The sequence below is a fragment of the Podarcis tiliguerta genome (assembly GCF_965153285.1).
Source record: "Podarcis tiliguerta genome assembly, chromosome: 7".
Taxonomy (NCBI): Eukaryota; Metazoa; Chordata; class Lepidosauria; order Squamata; family Lacertidae; genus Podarcis; species Podarcis tiliguerta.
The window spans coordinates 82836340-82856136 of NC_139540.1; the positions used below are offsets into that span (position 1 = coordinate 82836340).

The 19797-nt window shown below is 42.0% G+C and overlaps 2 protein-coding genes and 1 long non-coding RNA gene across 3 annotated transcripts in view; 2 read left to right on the forward strand and 1 right to left on the reverse strand.

Moving 5' to 3' along the window:
- ALOX5 (arachidonate 5-lipoxygenase) overlaps positions 1 to 2360 on the forward strand; it is a 36339-nt gene extending 33979 nt beyond the window's left edge. The window contains exons 13-14 of the mRNA XM_083448702.1: positions 279 to 449; positions 1374 to 2360. Coding sequence (XP_083304828.1) covers positions 279 to 449; positions 1374 to 1553 — 351 coding nt within the window. The 3' untranslated portion in view covers positions 1554 to 2360. The remainder of the gene's footprint in view (positions 1 to 278; positions 450 to 1373) is intronic.
- A 3674-nt stretch (positions 2361 to 6034) lies between these two features.
- The window catches only part of LOC310681173 (uncharacterized protein), a 34425-nt gene continuing 20662 nt past the window's right edge, over positions 6035 to 19797 (reverse strand). The window contains exon 7 of the mRNA XM_083448746.1: positions 6035 to 11276. Coding sequence (XP_083304872.1) covers positions 10972 to 11276 — 305 coding nt within the window. The 3' untranslated portion in view covers positions 6035 to 10971. The remainder of the gene's footprint in view (positions 11277 to 19797) is intronic.
- On the forward strand, positions 11284 to 18551 carry LOC310681255. The gene is made up of 4 exons (XR_014513173.1): positions 11284 to 13010; positions 13415 to 14823; positions 15061 to 17508; positions 18012 to 18551. It is a non-coding gene; the product is annotated as an uncharacterized lncRNA (long non-coding RNA).

The window sequence follows — 19797 nt, forward strand, 5'->3', positions numbered from 1 at the left end:
TTCCAGACTCTGGACTAAATTTCATGACTTTTCAGTTATGACTTCTTATATTAGCTCATCCTGCATTAACAAAGAGGAAGTGGAAATGAGAATCCTGTCTCCTCCTTCTAGCTGCAGCCCTCAAAAACATGTTCCAATGTGGGATTATGCTGCATGGGGCTGAAGCTCCAGTGAAAAACCCTTTTTGTATAAACAGGAGTGTCTTCCAGCCACACAAGCACCCTCTATGTTTCATAGAGATTCCTATATCTTACTGGCTCTGTCCTGTTATTTCCCAGTACGACTGGTGTTCCTGGATTCCTAACGCCCCTCCAACGATGCGTCGCCCACCCCCTACAGAAAAGGGGAGCGTCACCATTGAGTATATTGTTGAGAGTTTACCGGATAGAGGGCGCTCTTGTTGGCATCTTGGTGCTGTTTGGGCCTTGAGTCAATTTCAAGAGAATGAAGTAAGTGAAACTTCTAAGATATTCCCCTCTTATATCTCAGTCATAATGCATGAGGCCAAAGCTGCAGGTCAGTGCTTAGCTTGGAAATCCATGTTTTTCCATAGTGCTTTCAGAGCATTTTGATGAGTTCTCAAAAATTTGGGGCCTGTTAGCATTTCCCGTAAACACACTTCTGGACAGCTCCAACTGCAGGAACTGAAAGATGCTTTAGTTTTTGCCAATCCCTGTGGGGGTGGTGCTGTGGGTTAAACCACAGAGCCTAGGGCTTGCCGATCAAAAGGTGGGCGGTTCGAATCCCTGCAACAGGGTGAGCTCCCGTTGCTCGGTCCCTGCTCCTGCCCACCTAGCAGTTCGAAAGCACGTCAAAGTGCAAGTAGATAAATAGGTACCACTCCAGTGGGAAGGTAAACGGCGTTTCTGTGCACTGCTCTGGTTCGCCAGAAGCGGCTTAGTCATGTTGGCCACATGACCCGGGAGCTGTACGCCGGCTCCCTCAGCCAATAAAGCGAGATGTGCGCTGCAACCCCAGAGTCGGTCATGACTGGAAATACTTTATTGTCACTCGTACAACTTGTGTACAGTGAGATTACACAAGCACCCCCCACTCAGCTCTCTTAGTCTTAATTCCCCTCGTTTACTGACGCACACTCGCCAAACCCGAAAGTCACTTGCCCTGTTGTTATCTTTTCATTCAGCAGCCTAACAGCCAACGGATAGAAGCTGTTCTTTACCCTGTTGGTGCAACTAATATTTAATACTAAATATATTAAATATTTATTATATTAAATATATAATTAATATTTAAATATCATATTTGCTCAGTAGACGAGGAAGGGTCTATTTTTGCAGTTTCTCAAAATTAGCTGCATTATTTCTTTTAGACATTTCCCAACAGATACGTTTTGTGACTTCTTCTCCAACTAGGTGTTTCTGGGGATGTATCCAGATGAGCATTTCATAGAGAAGCCAGTGAAAGAGGCCATGAGGAAATTCCGCAAGAATCTTGATGAAATTACCAGTTGCATTGCTGAGCGGAACAGGAACAAAAAACTCCCCTACTATTATCTTTCCCCGGATCAAATACCTAACAGTGTGGCTGTTTGAATTAGCCTTTTCAAAGGCATGAAAAGCCAGTGAACCGGAGTGACAATCATGGCAAATTATCTGCAAGCAAATCAGCTGGCTTCAAACCAAATTGGGTCTTAAGTTGTACTAGATACTATTGTAGTTTTAAGTTTTCTTTGAATATCTATCCCTCATATATAATTAGTTGATACCGTGTTACTGTTCGATAATAATTTTTATAATTGTCAGGAAAAACAAAACCTTAAGGAACATTTTTTACCTCAAAAACAGAACCTTTACCAATGGAGAAACTCTATCCCACACATTTGTTTCTTATTTGTGGTCAGAACACCTCTGTTTTGAAAGCTGTTACCCCGTTTTCAGTAAGTTTTTGTTTTTAGGAACCGAGTGAATGTATGATTTCTATAAGGAATGTTTGTGGGCTGGTCTGGTTGTTTTTACAGGAGCTCACCAGCAATTTAAAAATTGGGGTTCAGAACAACAGATGAAGACATTAAGGATGGTCTGGGGGACATGGAACTGGGGAAGATTGAAGCCAAAGGAGTGTCTGAGCAGACGCTTGACCCTACCTCAGATTTCCATGCCACCCAAGGACCCACAATATTATGTGAGGCAGAAGGACATAAGTTGCTCCCTTCATTTGCCATCAGAAAGAAGAACCCCAGATCATCACACACACACACAGCAGTGTTGTGCTTCCTTTAAGGGAGCGGGAGATGCAAGAGTCCAGCTGGAGGTTGACCTTTGTAAGGTGAGCAGGCTGGACTTGGGAGTTTTCAGCAGATTTTGAGCTGAGCTCTGCTTACTTTGGATATAGAACCATAGAATCATAGAGTTGGAAGAGACCACAAGGGCCATCGAGTCCAACTCCCTGCCAAGCAGGAAACACCATCAGAACACTCCTGACATATGGTTGTCAAGCCTCTGCTTAAAGACCTCCAAAGAAGGAGACTCCACCACACTCCTTGGCAGCAAATTCCACTGTCGAACAGCTCTTACTGTCAGGAAGTTCTTGCTAATGTTTAGGTGGAATCTTCTTTCTTGTAGTTTGGATCCATTGCTCCGTGTCCGCTTCTCCGGAGCAGCAGAAAACAACCTTTCTCCCTCCTATGCACACAGGCTTTCGAATGGGGTCAGTCACGTTTTTAACGACCCCCTTCAAATGCTTGTGACATTCCTGGTTGTCGTTTTTATAATGATAAGAATACTTACAAGTCTCATACATGCCCAGTTTGGGGGGGGGGGGGTCTACCAGTTACCTAGCAGGAAACAAGGTGTCATTATCTCCCCAAGTCAGAAGAGTGGTACTATTGGTCCTTGACCGTCCACAATATAATATATAAATATCAGCTTTCATTGGAAGGTTCTGTGAAAGATTTTACAGCTACCTTAATCACTTGGTTGAACTGCTTCTGTGATTCCTTAACATGTAAACAAAAATCCTTCCTTACATGTTCAATGGATAAAGTGGATTATTATGTCCCCACTTTCCTGTTTGTTTGGTTCTGAAGTATTTAAAATAATGTAAAAACAATGTCATTCTTATTCAGCATGCAAAAGCTTTGTGTTTTTAAAAAGATGAGGTAGCTGGTCCTGAAATGCACTTACTTTACTAAATTGGGAAAAGATTGATAAAATATCAGAGCAGCCCAAGCCCTGGCCTAATAGTGACATGCCATCACAGAGCCCATCACATGCCAGTCATGCCAGCTGGGGCAGAAAGGGCAGGCAAAACATTGGAGCTGGCCTAGCAATGGGACCCAATGCTATCCAGGGGTGGCTCCTGAGCTGGATCAGCCCCCGCCCCCCAGAAATGCCCTATTTTGGGGCTGCCTGTGCGCTGCTATCACTGGCAGAAAGCCTACCACTGGTGGTTACTGCCCTCCTGCCCACATTTTTGAGCTGGTTGAAGAGAGAGCTTTATGCCAGTGGAGTAATGTGAATGTCTATCTGTGGGCAGAGGCTGGTGGAGGGAGACAGGGCGGATTAGGCGTTTGAATCTGAATTAAATTGTTCTGCTGGAAACCCACTCATTCTAGTTGACATACTGTTGTATAATGCAACAGTGATACGAAGTTCGAATCTTTGCGAAGTGCATAGATTTAGTTAGTGCATTGCACATTGCCTGCATGTCTGCTTGGAAGTAAAACCCATCACAGCCTGTGACTCCCTACCCAATGGTTGCCATCAATTTGACTTGAAGTAATTTTTTAATGAAATGATTTTAAAATGTCTTATTTTATTGTTGTTAGCCGCCCTGAGCCCGGCTTCGGCTGGGGAGGGCGGGATATAAATAACAATTTATTATTATTATTATTATTATTATTATTATTAAGCTCAACTGGTTTTATTCCAACGTAAATTCACATAGGATTGCAGTCTAAATTGTTTTACATGAAAATTATGCAGGGTTTTGATAGTGTGAGAGACGAGCACCACTTCCTATTTTTCAGATAACTAAAAGCTCATCAGTTTCCTGTTCACCACAGTGACTACATAGTGCTGACTGCAAAAATCATAAGAACTTTTGCTTATCCAACGACTTCCTCTTCCAAGATATCATAGTTTCAGTTCCACAATTGCTAAAATAAGCTCACTAATCTATTTCAAGCCTTCTTAGCAGGTCCCAATACCATTGCAATCTTGTTGCTCAAATTCATTTTTATCACAATTATCCTCTTTTTCAAAATTTGAGTAATTTGGGTTCCCCCTCCAACCCGGTTAATCACCTTCTATAGTATATTAAATAACACTGGGATTTCAATATTTCACCAGGTGCTTCATGCTTCCTTTGCTATCAGTAGAACACAGTCCTTCACAAACGAACCATGGTAAGGAAGGCATTAGGATTTTCTTTGGAATATTTCCAATAGGTAGTGCTCACTGCCATCGCTGTGAATTGACCAGCACTGGATCTCCTATTTTGGTATGGGAACGCAGGCAAACAGGCAAAATGTAATGTAGTCAACCAACATTTACGCACTTTAGGCCTAAAACCACATCCCTTCAAGTGCAGAAAAGGAAGTCAACCCCAGCCCTTAAGTTCCCCAGAAGCTGAGCAGCTGAGCAGAGCTCTAAGCAGCCCTTGGAGGTGGCACCATCTTCAACAGAACAAGGGCAATTGTGGTGGGAGCTGGTTGGTTAAAGTCCTTCAGGAGAAAGATTCTCTCTTCCTCTGTCTTGTAGTTTAACAGGAGACTAGTTGTCTGAAAATAGCGATGAGCTCCACATATTTCCAAGACCACATCCAATATATTTTATGCTTGATATTGTTACGGCTTTAAGGTGTTTTTAAAAATAGTAGAGTGGTTTATAAATGATATTAAATAAACAAACAGCATTTTATTCCTGTGCCGGTGTGACTTTTCCTCTTTTCGTAGCTTGTATAAAACTGGGACTGCCTCATGCCATTTTCCAGTTTGCTCCCTATCCATTCCAACTGAAATTGATTTTTAAAAGGCTTAAAACAATAATCACAGGGTATCCAACTCCGTTCCTTCACCCTGATCACCTGTGCAGCAAACCGGAAGAATTTGAGCGGCTTCCCCACCCATCCTTTTCCCATGCAAGCCTCCTCCTTGACCTCTCCCAGTCCTTCCCGTTCTCCTAGCCGTTTTCCTCCCAGTAGTAACATCCTGAAACCCATAGCACTCCATCCCTTGACTTCTTTGGCAGAAGGATTCTTGCTGCTCTGCATGGTGAGTAGAAAGCCTTTTGTTTTTGTGGCAAAAGGGGTTTGTGCGTGGTCTACCTAGAGATTATCTTGTCGCTGGTTACAACCCCCCAGGAGTCAATTTGGGAGCAGTACACACACAAAAATTCACAAAATTCCAGCAGGCCCCTGGTCCCGCAAATAAGTTGGGGGCTCCTACTCTAGTCATTTCTCTAGCAATTTATTGACGATAGCAATTTTGAATCAGTCTGTGTCCAATTCTGTCTTGGCTTCAATTTCCAGAAATGCCTGAGAAGTTGGGTTTCCAGTGTTTTTAGCCAATGGCCATTACAATGCAACTCCAGAGCAAGAATTTAAGCTGTCAGCCCTTAAAATTGCAAAGTTCCCCAAATCATTCCAGGATAAAATCACAGATTTATGAATAAGTGCTTTTAGAGATCTTCAGAAGTAATGCACCAGATATCAGGGCAACTATGCAGGATTCTAAATAGTATTATGTAGGAACTCATTTTACAATACAGAAGTACCTTGGAAGTCGAACAGAATCCGTTCCTCAAGTCTGTTCGACTTCCAAAACATTCAGGAACTGAGGCACGGCTTCCGATTGGCTGCAGGAGCTTCCTACAGCCAATCAGAAGCCGCAGAAGGCCTGCTGGGTGTTTGGCTTCCGAAAGAACGTTCGAAAACCAGAACAATCACTTCGTTTTTGATCGCTCGGGAGCCGAAACATTAGGCAACCAAGCCATTCGAATTCCAAGGTATGACTGTGTATCAAGTTTATCCAGAGCTACTCCAGTTGCTGCACCATATAAAAAGCAAGAGACAGTTTTAGCAACAAAATTTTTTATTGTCATTTCTAACAAATGATGACCTAAGGGTCACAATAAAGTGTCTTTATAGCATCCAATGAATGGGCAGGTGACATTTTAATTGCTTCCAAATGGGTGTGTGCCACAGGGTGTTTTCACAAAAATGAAGCAACACCATTTGACCATTCGGGACCCACTTACGCCTTTTAAGAAACACCACCACTTGGTCTTATTACAGTATAAATCTTCCTGCTTACAATAAATTTCAGGTTGGAGAAGCAATCTTCTCTATTAGAATGTTATCAATTGAGGGGAGTCAGGGAGAGAAGAGAGTTATTGTATGAGGGTTATTACATAAAAACAGTAGTGGGGACAAAATACAACACTGTTGTACTCCCTTTATGTAAATATTGAATATAAAAGACAGCCTGCAAGTGAAGTTCAATTTTTTGCATCATTATAAGGAACAACAGCCATTTGTCATTTATCCAGTGAATTGGCTGTAAAGTTTTCCCCCAAAGTCAGATGAGAGTTCAACAAATGCAACACACAACTTTTTTTGGGTGGACTGCTAATGTACTTTTGTAAAACGTCGTCGTCAATGATCGATTGTACTATTGAGAAAGCCAGCCTGCATTGGCTACAGGACTGAGTACCTGCTTCACTTCAATCTATTGTTCTAACTTACCTAAAAGATGTCATGCATATATATTTTTTGTGGGAACAAGACAAATTACTGGGCGACAGTTTGGTGAGTCATCCCACCTGCCTTTCTTAAAAGATTGGAACTAAAATACTTGATGTTGAGAAATACATGTCCTTCGTATTCAAGGAACAGTACCACCAGTCCTATCACAACAGGTCTCAGAGCAGGCATTCAAATCTCTGCCCCACGGCCAAACCAAACCTGCCAGGCCCCAGTGCTGCCCCAGGCTGCGAGGCCCTGCACCAAACCCCTTGCCAGCCCTGAGCTTGGCATTTGGGCAGAGCAAATGACTCCCCTATGCGGAAAGAATTATTCATTCCGTTCTGCATCTTTTGAACATCCCCTCTGTATTCTGGGGAAAAATTAAAACAAGACTTGTAAAACAATCCATTAGTAGTTAATTCAATTTTTTAAATGATAGAAAACTGTAAAATTGCATATCTTTATAACTCACATTGTGTCCTCTTTAGTATTCCCAAACCTTGTAAGACTCTTGCTGTGTAATAAGCTAGGTTTGGTAATCTGTATCACTATTGCTTGCCTGCCTCTCACAGTATGTTAAAAGTATGAAAAGATGCGATAGAATTTATTCAGGCTCATGATTTTTCTTTAAAATTCTTCCACTTTGTTTTTAGCTCGGCAATCTGTCAGTGCCCAAATCTTTTGTCCAAATGCACTTATAGTACATTATTCAATGCAGAAAAATATAACATAAGGAATTCGAAGGAAACCCAGCTGAATAAATAACAAAGGGAGTGATGCTAACATCTTAAACTTATGACATAAATGAACATGAGACTGAATATTTTGGAGGCTTACTAACGTTTCAAGAAGTTCGTGATTTAGCTAGGCCAAATACTTGGGGGGGGGGGCGTTGTCAAAGGAAGGGACATCAAACTGCAATCTTAAAGTATTATGTTTAGAGAAATCTGTATAGTAAATTAAGTTCCTTCCACCAGAACTCCCTGGCCTTTGCATCATGAAAAGCGTCTTACTATTATAGCACGGCTTCTTCTCTTCTCCACTGCGACAGCTCAGAAATGTCATTTTGGATAAGGCTCTTTATACAAAGGGCTCTTTAATAATCTTTGAAAATAATGCTTGCTATTTTAAAGTGCACCGCTTTTCATGAATACAGTCTCTCAAGTCTTTTTTCTTTAAACACATTTTGTCAGAACTCACACTGAAATTCAGGCAGGTACACTTCCAACATGGGAGAAACATGATGGGCACTGCAAAGATTATTGAAGCAGTGGTGCTAGGAAAGGAAAGGCCTTTTAGCTGTTGGCAGTCAAACAACCTGCTTTTCTGCCCCACAGAAGCCCCCCCCCCCTCTAAAACTAAACATTTGCCCTGTTTTTAAGAGCAGGTAAAATTTGTTCGCTACAATGTTCTTTTCCTATTTTCTCAACTAGAAAAAAGATATACCTTAAAATCCAGTAGGCTGAAACTCTTAACATGTGATATGTTTGGAATTATTGTTCGAGTAAAAATTAAGGCACTTAGCATGCAATCCTAAGGGCCCCTAGGACAAATCAGATCAACTCCTCCTATGCTGGAGACAGAGATCTGATGTCAGAAGCAATCTCCGAACTTCTGGCTCCTCCAATGCCCTGGCCAAGCCATCGTTGGAGTTCCCACATCAGCAGGGCCAACCAAAATGGAGAGCATCTGAAGGTCCACCGCCCCCCTGACACACACCCAAACTGGAGCTATCCAGCCACGCTCTTGAGTAATATAATCACTTTCATATTCCCCTCCCTCCCCATCTTTGGACTGCACTACAATTAAGATTTCATAAATTTACAAAGCAATACGATGTTAAATACTAAATCATACACGTCATGGTCTTCATAGTAAACAGTAAAGTACATTTAAGTTTGATACAAATAAGTTCACAGTCACTGGTTTTGTTTATTACATTAACTAATGATGTTGGTCTAAACACCTTTGTTAGAGAACTTTGATTTGCAAAAGTTCTTTGGAAGTAAATCAGAAGTTTATAGAAAATATTGAAACAGTCAAAATGAAAAACAGAGTTGTATGTGGCCACATGGACCAATGTATTTTTCAAGTTATTTTAAAGGATCCTAATCCCCTTTAGGAAGTGTGATCAGCTGATCAAAACAACCAACATCACACAGTTCACTTTATGAATTCTTGTTAAATGTTCTACTTGAAATTCCCAGGTGGAAATAACAGAAAACATACATACAAGCAGCGTCCCAAGGCCTTCAAAATGCAGCATCAAAATTCTCTTTGCAATTCTCTGTATAAGAAATTAGCCTATCGACTGAGTCTTCACTCTTCAGACAAGCAATTCAAAACACTGAAATGAGTCTACATTTAATCTATGGTTATATCAATTTTTCCTTGTTACAAAACTCAAATGTGCAATATTCCCAGAAAAAAATGTACTCCTGGAAAAATGCCCAGAGAACTTGTAGTGTCATGCTTAAGAATGCTTGTAGATTCTTAATATAAACCATGTCTCCTTTTTGTTGTCTTAAGGCAAGTGGTTAGCTCTATGTTGCAACTGAGTCTTGATTAAGTCAAAGGAACAAACCGAAAAGAAATTATTAATTTTTTTCAAAAATAAAATAAAAACAATTAAGGGAGCAATCCTATGCTCCCTTGAAAGGGTGGCAAAGGGGTCGTAAGATGCTGTGGACCTCCGCTACCAGAGACAGTCTGCTGTAAGCTTTGCAAGTGTGGTGGTGAAAATCTATGCTGTTGTCACTGCTCTGATTATGACTGAGCAAGGATCAGCAGTTGCTGGATGTGTGACCAGGGAGTTTGTGGGTCTGCAGGATAATATGGCTACTTGTTCCCCTGGCACTTCTCCAAAAAGGTCCTTAAGTGCTGGTGCAGTTAATTCTGTCCCACTGGCTGCAATGGGAGGGAACAAAATGAAAAACAAAGGGAGGGGTGAACCACACCACTTCCCGCTCTGGTTGCCACAGATGTCTCTCCCTCGATAGCTAGGATTGCTCCCTTAAAGTGCTCTATGCTTTGCAACCTCTTTTTTCCTGTTATAATATTCAGCAACATCTCACAGCTGGAACTTAAGCAGATTGCTTGAGGTAACATTAGACCTACATTAGGACTTGCAGGCTTACAAGTGGTGGTGGTGAGCAGCCTTCCTGATATGCTTGTTTTGTGTTTGCAGGAAGTAGGGATGGATGAGAAAGCTGTAGAACTGGTGCTAAGTGGACCAGAACTGGTTCCTAAGTGGATTCGATCAGGGAGGCCCATGACCCAGATTTTTTTTTTCATTTTGGAATGTGCAGCCCCCCAGGTCTCATAATAATAGGGTGGTCTGCGGACTCCAGTGCTGCCTCTAGCAGTTTTTAGAAGTTTGCTTCTCCAAAATCAGAGCTCCAGAAGTCTTCCGGATGCTCACAGCTTAGAACAGCTCCTGTGATGGGTTTTTGACATTGTGTGCACCCAACAGAGCAAGTCTCCTTCTGAGAGATGGAACCTGTTGATGCTCCAGCACAATGGGGGGACTGTACTGGGCAGGGGGAGGGGGCTGCCGCATGGGACAGTCAAACTTTCCCCCCTCCCTCTCAGAGCGACAAAAAGCCACCAAGTCCTGCTGCTCTCTATTCTACTCAAAACACACCACAGTATGAAGCCCCCACACTAGGTGCTCTATGCTGCGAGTGGCTGGAAGACTTCTGGAGTTTCGCAAAAGGGCTTTTTGGGGGAACAGATTTGAGGCTGGAGCCCTCAGACAGCTTTTTAAGTACTTTTATTTTTCGAACAGATTTTTTAAAGGATGGGGCGGACTTAGCTGCATCCCCGAGTAGTCTGTAATGGGTCTGTCCATCCCTTGCAAGGAAGTTTTTCTTTTTACGTAGCTGGGAAGCATTTAGACATATCATTTATGGATAAAGATGGCATGCTTTAGCTCCTAGAGGTCGCTTTTGGTTGTTTCGCGCAGTAATGGTTGCTTCATCAGTTCTTACATGGCCCTGGAATAGCGGAGGATGGGTTTTTGGGGGGGACGGGGGAAGTAGGCTCCAAAAACTGACAATTCTTTACAGAAGACAAGGACAGTTCACCTCATTTACAAATCTTGCAATCAATCCTGTATTTCTTTCAGGTCAGCTTGAGATTTGCAACCCTGGTAAGGTGTTTATTAAGTGCAAAAGAAAAAAAGCTGCACCAGCTCAACCTTTGCTGATTTTGAGCTGCTGAGCAGGGTAAACAATGCTGGTGCAGATCTTCATGGAGGGAAATATGCTAGATATGAAGAATGTTTGCCCTGGAGTCTTCAGGCTCTGTATAATGTAAACTGCTCATTTCTGCATGATGACTCGCAAGCATATCTGTATTTTCAAGATTTGGTTCAATAAGCACGGGTTTTTCAAATATGTTCTTTTTGCTTGTTTCTGGACAGTTCTGAACATATATAACACGGTTGTAAGCCTTAAGTCTTTTCCAAAGCTGTATGTAGACTTTGCACTGAACATACATGAACAAAATTCCTCCAGTGAAACCAATAGCTACCACTACTAGTTTAGTCCAAAATGGCCACTCTAGAATACCTAAAGGAAAGAAAAAAAATGAAGTTTAAAGTGCTGGCATAGTGAGTCTCTGTTAACAAAAGATATAACCCACCAAAATGTTTAAATTCAAGATTCTCTAGACTATGGGAACAGATGTATTGTAAGATCTGAAAACATTGTGCAAACACGTAAGAGAAATTGCATTAAAACTGATGAAGCAAAATTGTACATTTGGCATAGATTCACTCAGCTTCTGCTATTTCCAAAGAGCAACAAAACATATATCCCACCCTTCTCCCAAAGGGGCCCAGGGCAGCCCTAGTAAGTCAGTTAAAATGTATAAGACGGAATCAAATACCTGCTGAAAGTGTCAAGAGAAGGAAGGCACTTTTTTCAAATGTGGTGGCCATGTAACATAGCAAAAGTCTTCTGGGAAATGATTTATAAAGAGTTGGAAAGAAATGTTGAAAACAACTTTTGTTAAAAAACCAGAAGCTTTCCTTTTAGGTGTCATTGGTAGAGAGGCACCCAAAGAATAGAAAATATATATATATTTATGTATGCTACTACAGTTGCCCGAATGGTATATACCCAAAGATGGAAAGAAGCAGTTCCAATGAAAGACAATTGGCAACTAAAACGGATGGGATACGCAGAGATGGCAAAATTTACCGGAAGAATTATAGATCAGGATGAGAGACATTTTTTTTAACAGAATGGGGAAAGAATGCTGAATATATGAAGACAAACTTTAAACAATTAAGAATGTTAGCAGGAATGACATAAACAAGTGCAGCAAGAAATATATAAAAGGGAACATAAAGAATAAATTTGTAAATAGGTTTCAATTGGTTATGCAGTAAGAAAATGATATAAAATAAGAAACTGCAGAGAGGGGGGAGGGAAGTTGAAGAAAATGTAGGATGAATTTGTTTAGATTTATTTTTTGTTGTTAATACATTGTAAAATGCAAAAATGCAAAATAAAGTACACAAGTACACAAATACAAAAAATAGAAAAGATAATAATTAAAAAGTAATTAAATACTAATAGAATTTTAAAAATAAATAAAGAGACCCATGAAAAATACAGGTAACAAGAAGTAGTCTCTTCTTAATGAAGACAGATTGTGCCAAGATCCACTTCCTCTTTGCACATGCAATGAGACCACATTTGTTGCACTATCTGCTGCTGAGCAAAGTTGGAGGAATCAGATATGGTAGTTTAGCATTTAACATTTATTTCAAACTTTATGTTAATCATGATTACTTGAATCAAGCTAATCTCATAAGTTATAGTTTGTAATCAGTTTGTTGCAACTGACCATAGTTCAGATGAGCTGCAGTTCAGATTCAAGGCATTACACCGTCACCATGACTAACAATCATTGATAGCCTTTTCCTCCACGCATTTGTCTAATCCTTTTATAAAGCCATCCAAGCTGGTGGTCAGAGGGCCAGCTGAACTGAGCCTCTTGGTAACAATTCATTACTGCAAACCAGAAGCAACTCATCCTTTTGCCAGACTCGAGTCCAAGGATAGCCGTAAAAAAGAACTACAAGTTGGGCCTGCCTGCTTGTGAAGAGCGGACATCAAGGAAGATTTAGCTGCTGACGTGACCATGGCCTGTTGCATCTTCCACATCATCTGTGAGATGAAGGAGGACATTCTTCTGCAGAATCATCTCAACCTCTCTGGGCAGGGAGCAAAAGAAGATGAAGAAGTTGTGCTTGCAGGCTGGGAACTAGTGACTGGTACAGTCACTGTACAGTGGTGCCTCGCAAGACGAAATTAATTCGTTCTGCGAGTTTTTTCGTCTTGTGAATTTTTCGTCTTGCGAAGCACGGTTTCCCATAGGAAATGCATTGACAGTTTCCCATAGGAATGCATTGACGGTTTTAAGAAAAAGGCGCAAGACGTTTTCGTCTTGCGAAGCAAGCCCATAGGGAAATTTGTCTTGCGAAGCAACTCAAAAAACTATTTCGTCTTGTGAGTTTTTCGTCTTGCGAAGCATGGTTTCCCATAGGAATGCATTGACGGTTTTAAGAAAAAGGCACAAGACGTTTTCGTCTTGCGAAGCAAGCCCATAGGGAAATTCGTCTTGCGAAGCAACTCAAAAAACAAAAAACTCTTTCGACTTGCAAGTTTTTCGTCTTGCGAGGTACCACTGTACAGAGATTTTCCTCATATGCTAGGTATCTGGGTTTCCAGCACAGAAGTTTCACAAATCTGTTTACCACAGGCCAGGCAGCTTTTGGGGCTTCTAGACAATTTTCTAAAAACTTTATGGAGACCCAGACAGGTATCTTGTAGCAAGATATTATTTTGTTCCAGAGAACTGGGAGGAAAGTATTCTGGGAAATGGCAGCAGGCCTCTGTGGAGTGGAGTGCGCTAGAACGGAGGGAAGTTTTGGAAGTGTGTTTGGCAGCAGTGGTTGCATCTTCTGTTGTGTTTCTGCTGCCAGCCAATGGTAACTGAACTGGTGATGTGGTAAGGTAGCACCAGACTTGGACTGCTACAAAGGCTTGTGGGGTATCAGGTGAGTACAAACAAAAGAGGCAGTGGCAGCAGGAATTTTCATTACCATAAATATCCTGCTATTGGGAGAGTAAGGAAGGTGTTCCTAATGCTTTGCACATGCCTCTCATGCCAACAAGAGTCATCTTCCACTTTTGACTCCTCTGATTGGAGATGCTACCATCCAGCTAGACCAGACTAATCCTCTAAAATCTCTTAAGATTAACAAGACTTCTCAAGGCCTTAAGCTTTGTTTTTCAAAGTGTACCACTATACAAAGGCCTTCCAGGTGTTTCCATCGATTTTTCCCCTCAAAGCAAAGAGGGCTTCAAAAACTGTGCGATTATCCAAGTTACTGCAGTCAGATATTTTCAGCCTCTACGCAGTCAAGGCATATTTAGAGTTGAAGAAAGAGGACTGGTCCTTGAGAAAGCAAATCCACCCTTTCTAGTAGATTCCATCGTGTCTTGACTGTTATTTCTCTTACAGCTTATGTGAATTAAAGTTCAAAGGCTTTATTCATGCAGGATGAGTGGAAATGCGAGAAAGCTGCAAGCATCTTGGCTGGAGAGAAGAACAAATTGGCTCAGCTGTTAGGGGTGGAGTAAACTTAAACAAAACAAAGACGACATGCAAGTGCTGACTAGATTGCTGTAGAATACAGTGGCCTCTGCTGGTTTAAAGTAACACATGCACTGACTATGAATTGTCAGTGGAAATGGATTTGCTTTCCTCCAACAATTTCTACCAGATCTAGGAACCACAGGCTCCTTGACTACTGATGCATAATCAGAATGATCTCTGCTGCTCGTTTGAGTTACTTCAACACCCTGAAAAAGCATACACAAGTCCCACTGGCCATTGTTTTTCCAGGATGTTTACGTCCTCTTCTTTGGGATGCTGGTACCTTGACATGAATCTCTGTATCTGTCAGTTTGCTTTCATGGAAAACAGATGCCTCACTGGTTTTCTGAAGCACTGCATAATCTGTGGGTGAAGGACTAGTCCAGACGCTCAGCCAATCTACCATTAGTACATTCATCTTTACGAGAGCAATTCGGCCTAACAGTGATAGTTTCAAATTTGACCATATTTCTAAATCCTTTTTCACTTCTTTCACTGCTTTTTATATCGGTCCTGGAGGTTTTGTTAAACATGATAAGAAGGGACCAATCGGTTAAAGGTATTCAAGTGGGAGCTAAACAGTACAAATTGAAAGCATTCGCTGATGACTTGGTATTGACCTTACAGGAGCCAGAATCTAGTACTAAGAGAGTATTGGAATTAATTCAAGATTTTGGTCAGGTAGCAGGTTTTAAGTTAAACAAGATGAAAACCAAGGTTTTAGAGAAAAGCTTAACTGCGATGGAGAGAGAAAAGTTTCAGAAGGAGACAGGATTAATATTGGCTAAGAAAGTGAAATATTTGGGGGTTAATATGTATACTTTTGCTCACTTCCTGGCTGTTCCATACACCCTTTGCCACTTGGCCTAACATACGGGCCTCCACATCTGGAGTAATTACAATCTGTCAGTGTCTTGCAAGGCTGAATCCTTCAGAGAGCCTCTGATCCAGTCATCACATCACTGATTCCTTTAGTGTGCTGGACACTAGTACTGAAATGCTGAAGTGTTGGCTGTGTTTATGATCTGCAGTCAGTAAGGCAATAGGATGCTCTGCAAGGACCACATGTAGACAAAATGTCAACACCAGACTGATCGAAGCTATAATTTCCCCATCCTCTCTTCTGACAAATGCATGAAGTAAGATGAAATGTCCAGTTGAATTCTTGGGTGCTCCAGGTTCTGAACTGGCACCAAATCTGAGATTCTATGGATGAACTGGCACCAAATCTGAGATTCTATGGATGACATCAATTAATCTTAAAATATCCACCCTGATGTGTTGCTTCTTTAGGAATTTGTATGAAACACTTCAGATTCAGAATTTGGGGGGGGGGGGGGACTGAACAAACTCCTAAGTGCCCCCGGTCCTATGGAACTGTGTCTTAGTGGCTTTTATAGCCAACGTTGTGCTCTCCAGCTGTTGCTGGACTCAAACTCCCATCAGTTCCGTCCAGCATGGCCGGTGGTCAGGGAAGATGGAGTCCAACAACATCTGGAGGGCACTACACTGACGATGCCTGCAGTAGAGGAGAAACTGCTTGTAGCACCAGACATTTTTCTTTGAGCCTGAACTTTGTCAAATGGCCACAAAGCCCTGATGAGTCATGCAGCTGTGGTGAGCTGCTTATGCTATGTTGCAACGGACGGGAGATGGTGAAGTTCAGGAAACCATTTCTCTTTGTCCTTCCCGTGATAGGTAGTTATTAACATCTTGCTTCTCTCTTATTCCTCCCTTCCTAATCTCATCATCTCTTGTCCTTTCAACCCTTGTGCTATCCAAAGCAGAGTCATGTGCCAAGCATTCCCCCCAATCCTGCCATGGTGCATTTTGGCTTCCACAGTAACTCATAAAAGACAAAATCTGCCTCCATCTATTGCTATCTCTGTTACAGGAACTGTTTAAACTAATGGTCTGGGCAATAAGAGTTTGGATAGCCTGTCTATTTGTACAATCAAACATCTTTTTTATCTATTAGGTCTTCAAGCCCTAAAGCCATTATACTCACTGTCTGCCATTAATGTAGATTCTGTATTCTATATTCATTTATATTGAATTTTGTTGGTTCTTTTCTAATTCTGGCCAGTAAGCAGAACAATACTAGCATTTTAAAATGGGTAGTAACATAATACAATACTGTAACTACAAAATCACCTCCCAATTAAAGATACCCCAAGATCTAGGTGTGAACAACCACAAGCAGATCCATTAACAGCGTGCACTTACACTGAATAGTGGCTCCACAGCTCCGTTCCAAGAAGTGTGTGGGTTGGCAGGATGGGAGTGGGGCAAAGCAGCTGCTCACAGAGCCAAATAGCAGGAATGCCATGGCTTTTCCCTCCTTTGGTGGCCCGGACCAGCCACAAAGTTCAAAGGCCAGTAACGGGGCAAGAGGGAGAGTCAGCAGGCCCTTTCAGAAGTGACAGGTAGAGGTGAGGAAGAGGACAGAGGAAAGAGAAAAAAGAAAACCAGCAACAGAAAGTCTTGTAAGCACTGTGTAGTGGGCTTTTAGGAGCCCAACAAAGACCTTCCTGGGAGTATAGAAGTACATCCCTCCAGAGGGGTCTGGGGTGAAAGCTGCCTTTGGCTCCTCTGGGAGTAAGGGGCAAGCCTGGAGATTTCAAAATACCTTTCTTACTTTTCCAGAGAAGAAATCAGTGCTCAGCAAAATAAGCCAGCAACAAACTAGAAGCTCAACAAACTACAGTTAAGGTCAGGTATTACATCTGAAATAGGAATTCTTACACATTTTCAGAATACTCTGCATTCAAACTCCAGTTCAATCCCCACTCGCATTTCCAGCTCTCCTATGGGAAAATGTACAGAAGGCAGGCATCTCTAATATTGGAGCCAGTGTGGTGTAGTAGTTAAGAGCGGTGGACTCGTAATCTGGTGAACCAGGTTCGATTCCCCGCTCCTCCACATGCAGCTGCTGGGTGACCTTGGGCTAGTCACACTTCTCTGAAGTCTCTCAGCCTCATTCACCTCACAGAGTGTTTGTTGTGGGGGAGGAAGGGAAAGGAGAATGTTAGCTGCTTTGAGACTCTTTCGGGTAGTGATAAAGTGGGATATCAAATCCAAACTCTTCTTCTTATGACATTTTTAGCAGACTATGTCTAAGCAGAGAAAGTAGAGACATCACCTTGCAGACAAAGGTCCGTATAGTAAAAGCTATGGTTTTCCCAGTAGTGATGTATGGAAGTGAGAGCTGGACCATAAAGAAGGCTGATTGCCGAAGAATTGATGCTTTTGAATTATGGTGCTGGAAGAGACTCTTGAGAGTCCCATGGACTGCAAGAAGATCAAACGTATTCATTCTTAAGGAAATCAGCCCTGAATTCTCACTGGAAGGACAGATCGTGAAGCTGAGGCTCCAAGACTTTGGCCACCTCATGAGAAGAGAAGACTCCCTGGAAAAGACCCTGATGCTGGGAAAGATGGAGGGCACAAGGAGAAGGGGACGACCGAGGATGAGATGGTTGGACAGTGTTCTTGAAGCTACCAGCATGAGTTTGATCAAACTGCAGGAGGCAGTGGAGGACAGAAGTGCCTGGCGTGCTCTGGTCCATGGGGTCACGAAGAGTCGGACACGACTAAACGACTAAACAACAGCAAATGTCTAAGCAGCTGAGAGGACCTGTGTACTATCTTTTCTCCTAACAACTTTGCACCAGGCTTAGATGGCTTAGAGGTGTGTGGATTGGGAGATGGCACTCCTCTGCCCAGCTCCAAGGGTCTGCGGTCAGCTGGCATCTGTAAAATGATGGCAGCGTCCCACCTGGCATGGGGCTCCTCCTTCCACCCACCAAACATGCAGGCAGGTGAAAGCTCCATGAAGCAGAAAGCTCTCCAAGGGTCTGTTGGCCCTGCTACTGCCTTGTCTGATTGCTCCATTAGAGGCACAGGCACCTGCCTGCCTCGCCCACTTTCCTCCCTGGTCTCCATGTGTGGCCAGGCTGCGGTTAGAGCAGTGACTCCACTCCTCCACAAAGCCCTGTTGGCCAAGGGGGTGCTGTGTCCATGAGAATGGCCTTCACACTGAGTGGGAATTCCAAACTGGGATTCATCACCTCACCATGCTGGCTCCCACTACTTGAGACGTTCTATTTTTCATCTGAAGTCCTATACTTTTTGCAGCATTTGTAGAATAGCTACAGCCCTGAAAAATAACCAATGTGTTAGAAGAATACTGGAATGAAGTTATATGGTTTTAGCAGAAATGTTATTAAGGATTATGTAAAAACTGATTGTTAATGGGCAAAAGTGGAAAATTGAAAGCAAGACTGAGTTAAGATGAATTATAGATAAAAAAACTGAGAAAGAGGGAAAGGATTTGCTGAACCAGTTAATTTGAATTAGAATACAAAAAAGGGGAGGTGTGAGGAAGTTGAGGAAACAAGCAAATGAAAGATAAAGATATGAAATTTGGATGTGCTTTTAAATGTTTTTGGTTTTTTTCTTGTTATTTTGTTGTTTCTTTTTTATTTTTGATGTATTGTTTGTTGAATTTTTGTATTGTTTTTCTTTACCTTTTTTCTTTTTGTAACTATAAAACATCTAATAAATATTACTTAAAAAAAAAAGAAAAATAACCAATGTGAATGCTTACAAGTGCAAAGTAAGGGGATTCAAAAGGTGAACTGATGCTGGCCTAGAAAAAGCCTTTGCAGAAGAAATGATTTTGAGGCTTATCCCCATATTAGGTATAGGAACCAGCAGATAAACAAAAAGGGGGCCGAGTGGCCGACAAAAATCTGTGAGAGTCAAGGAAGGAAGGGAGTACATGGAAGCGTACAATAAGAATGTGACGCAAGAATGGGATTTTGGATTTTGTATGTAAGAAAGACAAAGAAAATGGACAAAGAAGTAGCACAATGAAGAAGAACAGGCAAGCATCCGTGTTCCTCACAGAAATACAGACAGAGGTGACATAATGGAAGATTAAGCAAGTAAAATATGGCAATATGTGCTAAGGGAAAGGCTCCAGTTCCCCAATTTCTGTCTCATTATCACAGCTTGCACATTGTCATGATCAGAAATGGAGAAGAGCACTGCTTATCTTCCTTCCCCAAAGCTGTCATGGCTTCCTTGCCCCACACAGGGAACGACTAATTAACACGCATCCAAAAGACGTGATTGCACACAGGCATCGTCCCAAACCCAGAAGTGACCCGGCAACATCACTCAACACGTCACTAAAAGGGTGTAACAGGGCACACTAATACATGCTCCACCAATGCGCACGGGGGCCGGGAACAGAACTCCCACACGAAATGGTGGTTGGCTGTATCTACTGACCACAGGTCTTAGTCCAAAATGTTTTGTTTTTTTGCAAAAAGCATAAGCATAAGCTTTTTATTTCCCTTGCAATACTTTTTACCTCCAGATATGTTCTGTATGATGGCACATAAAACAGAG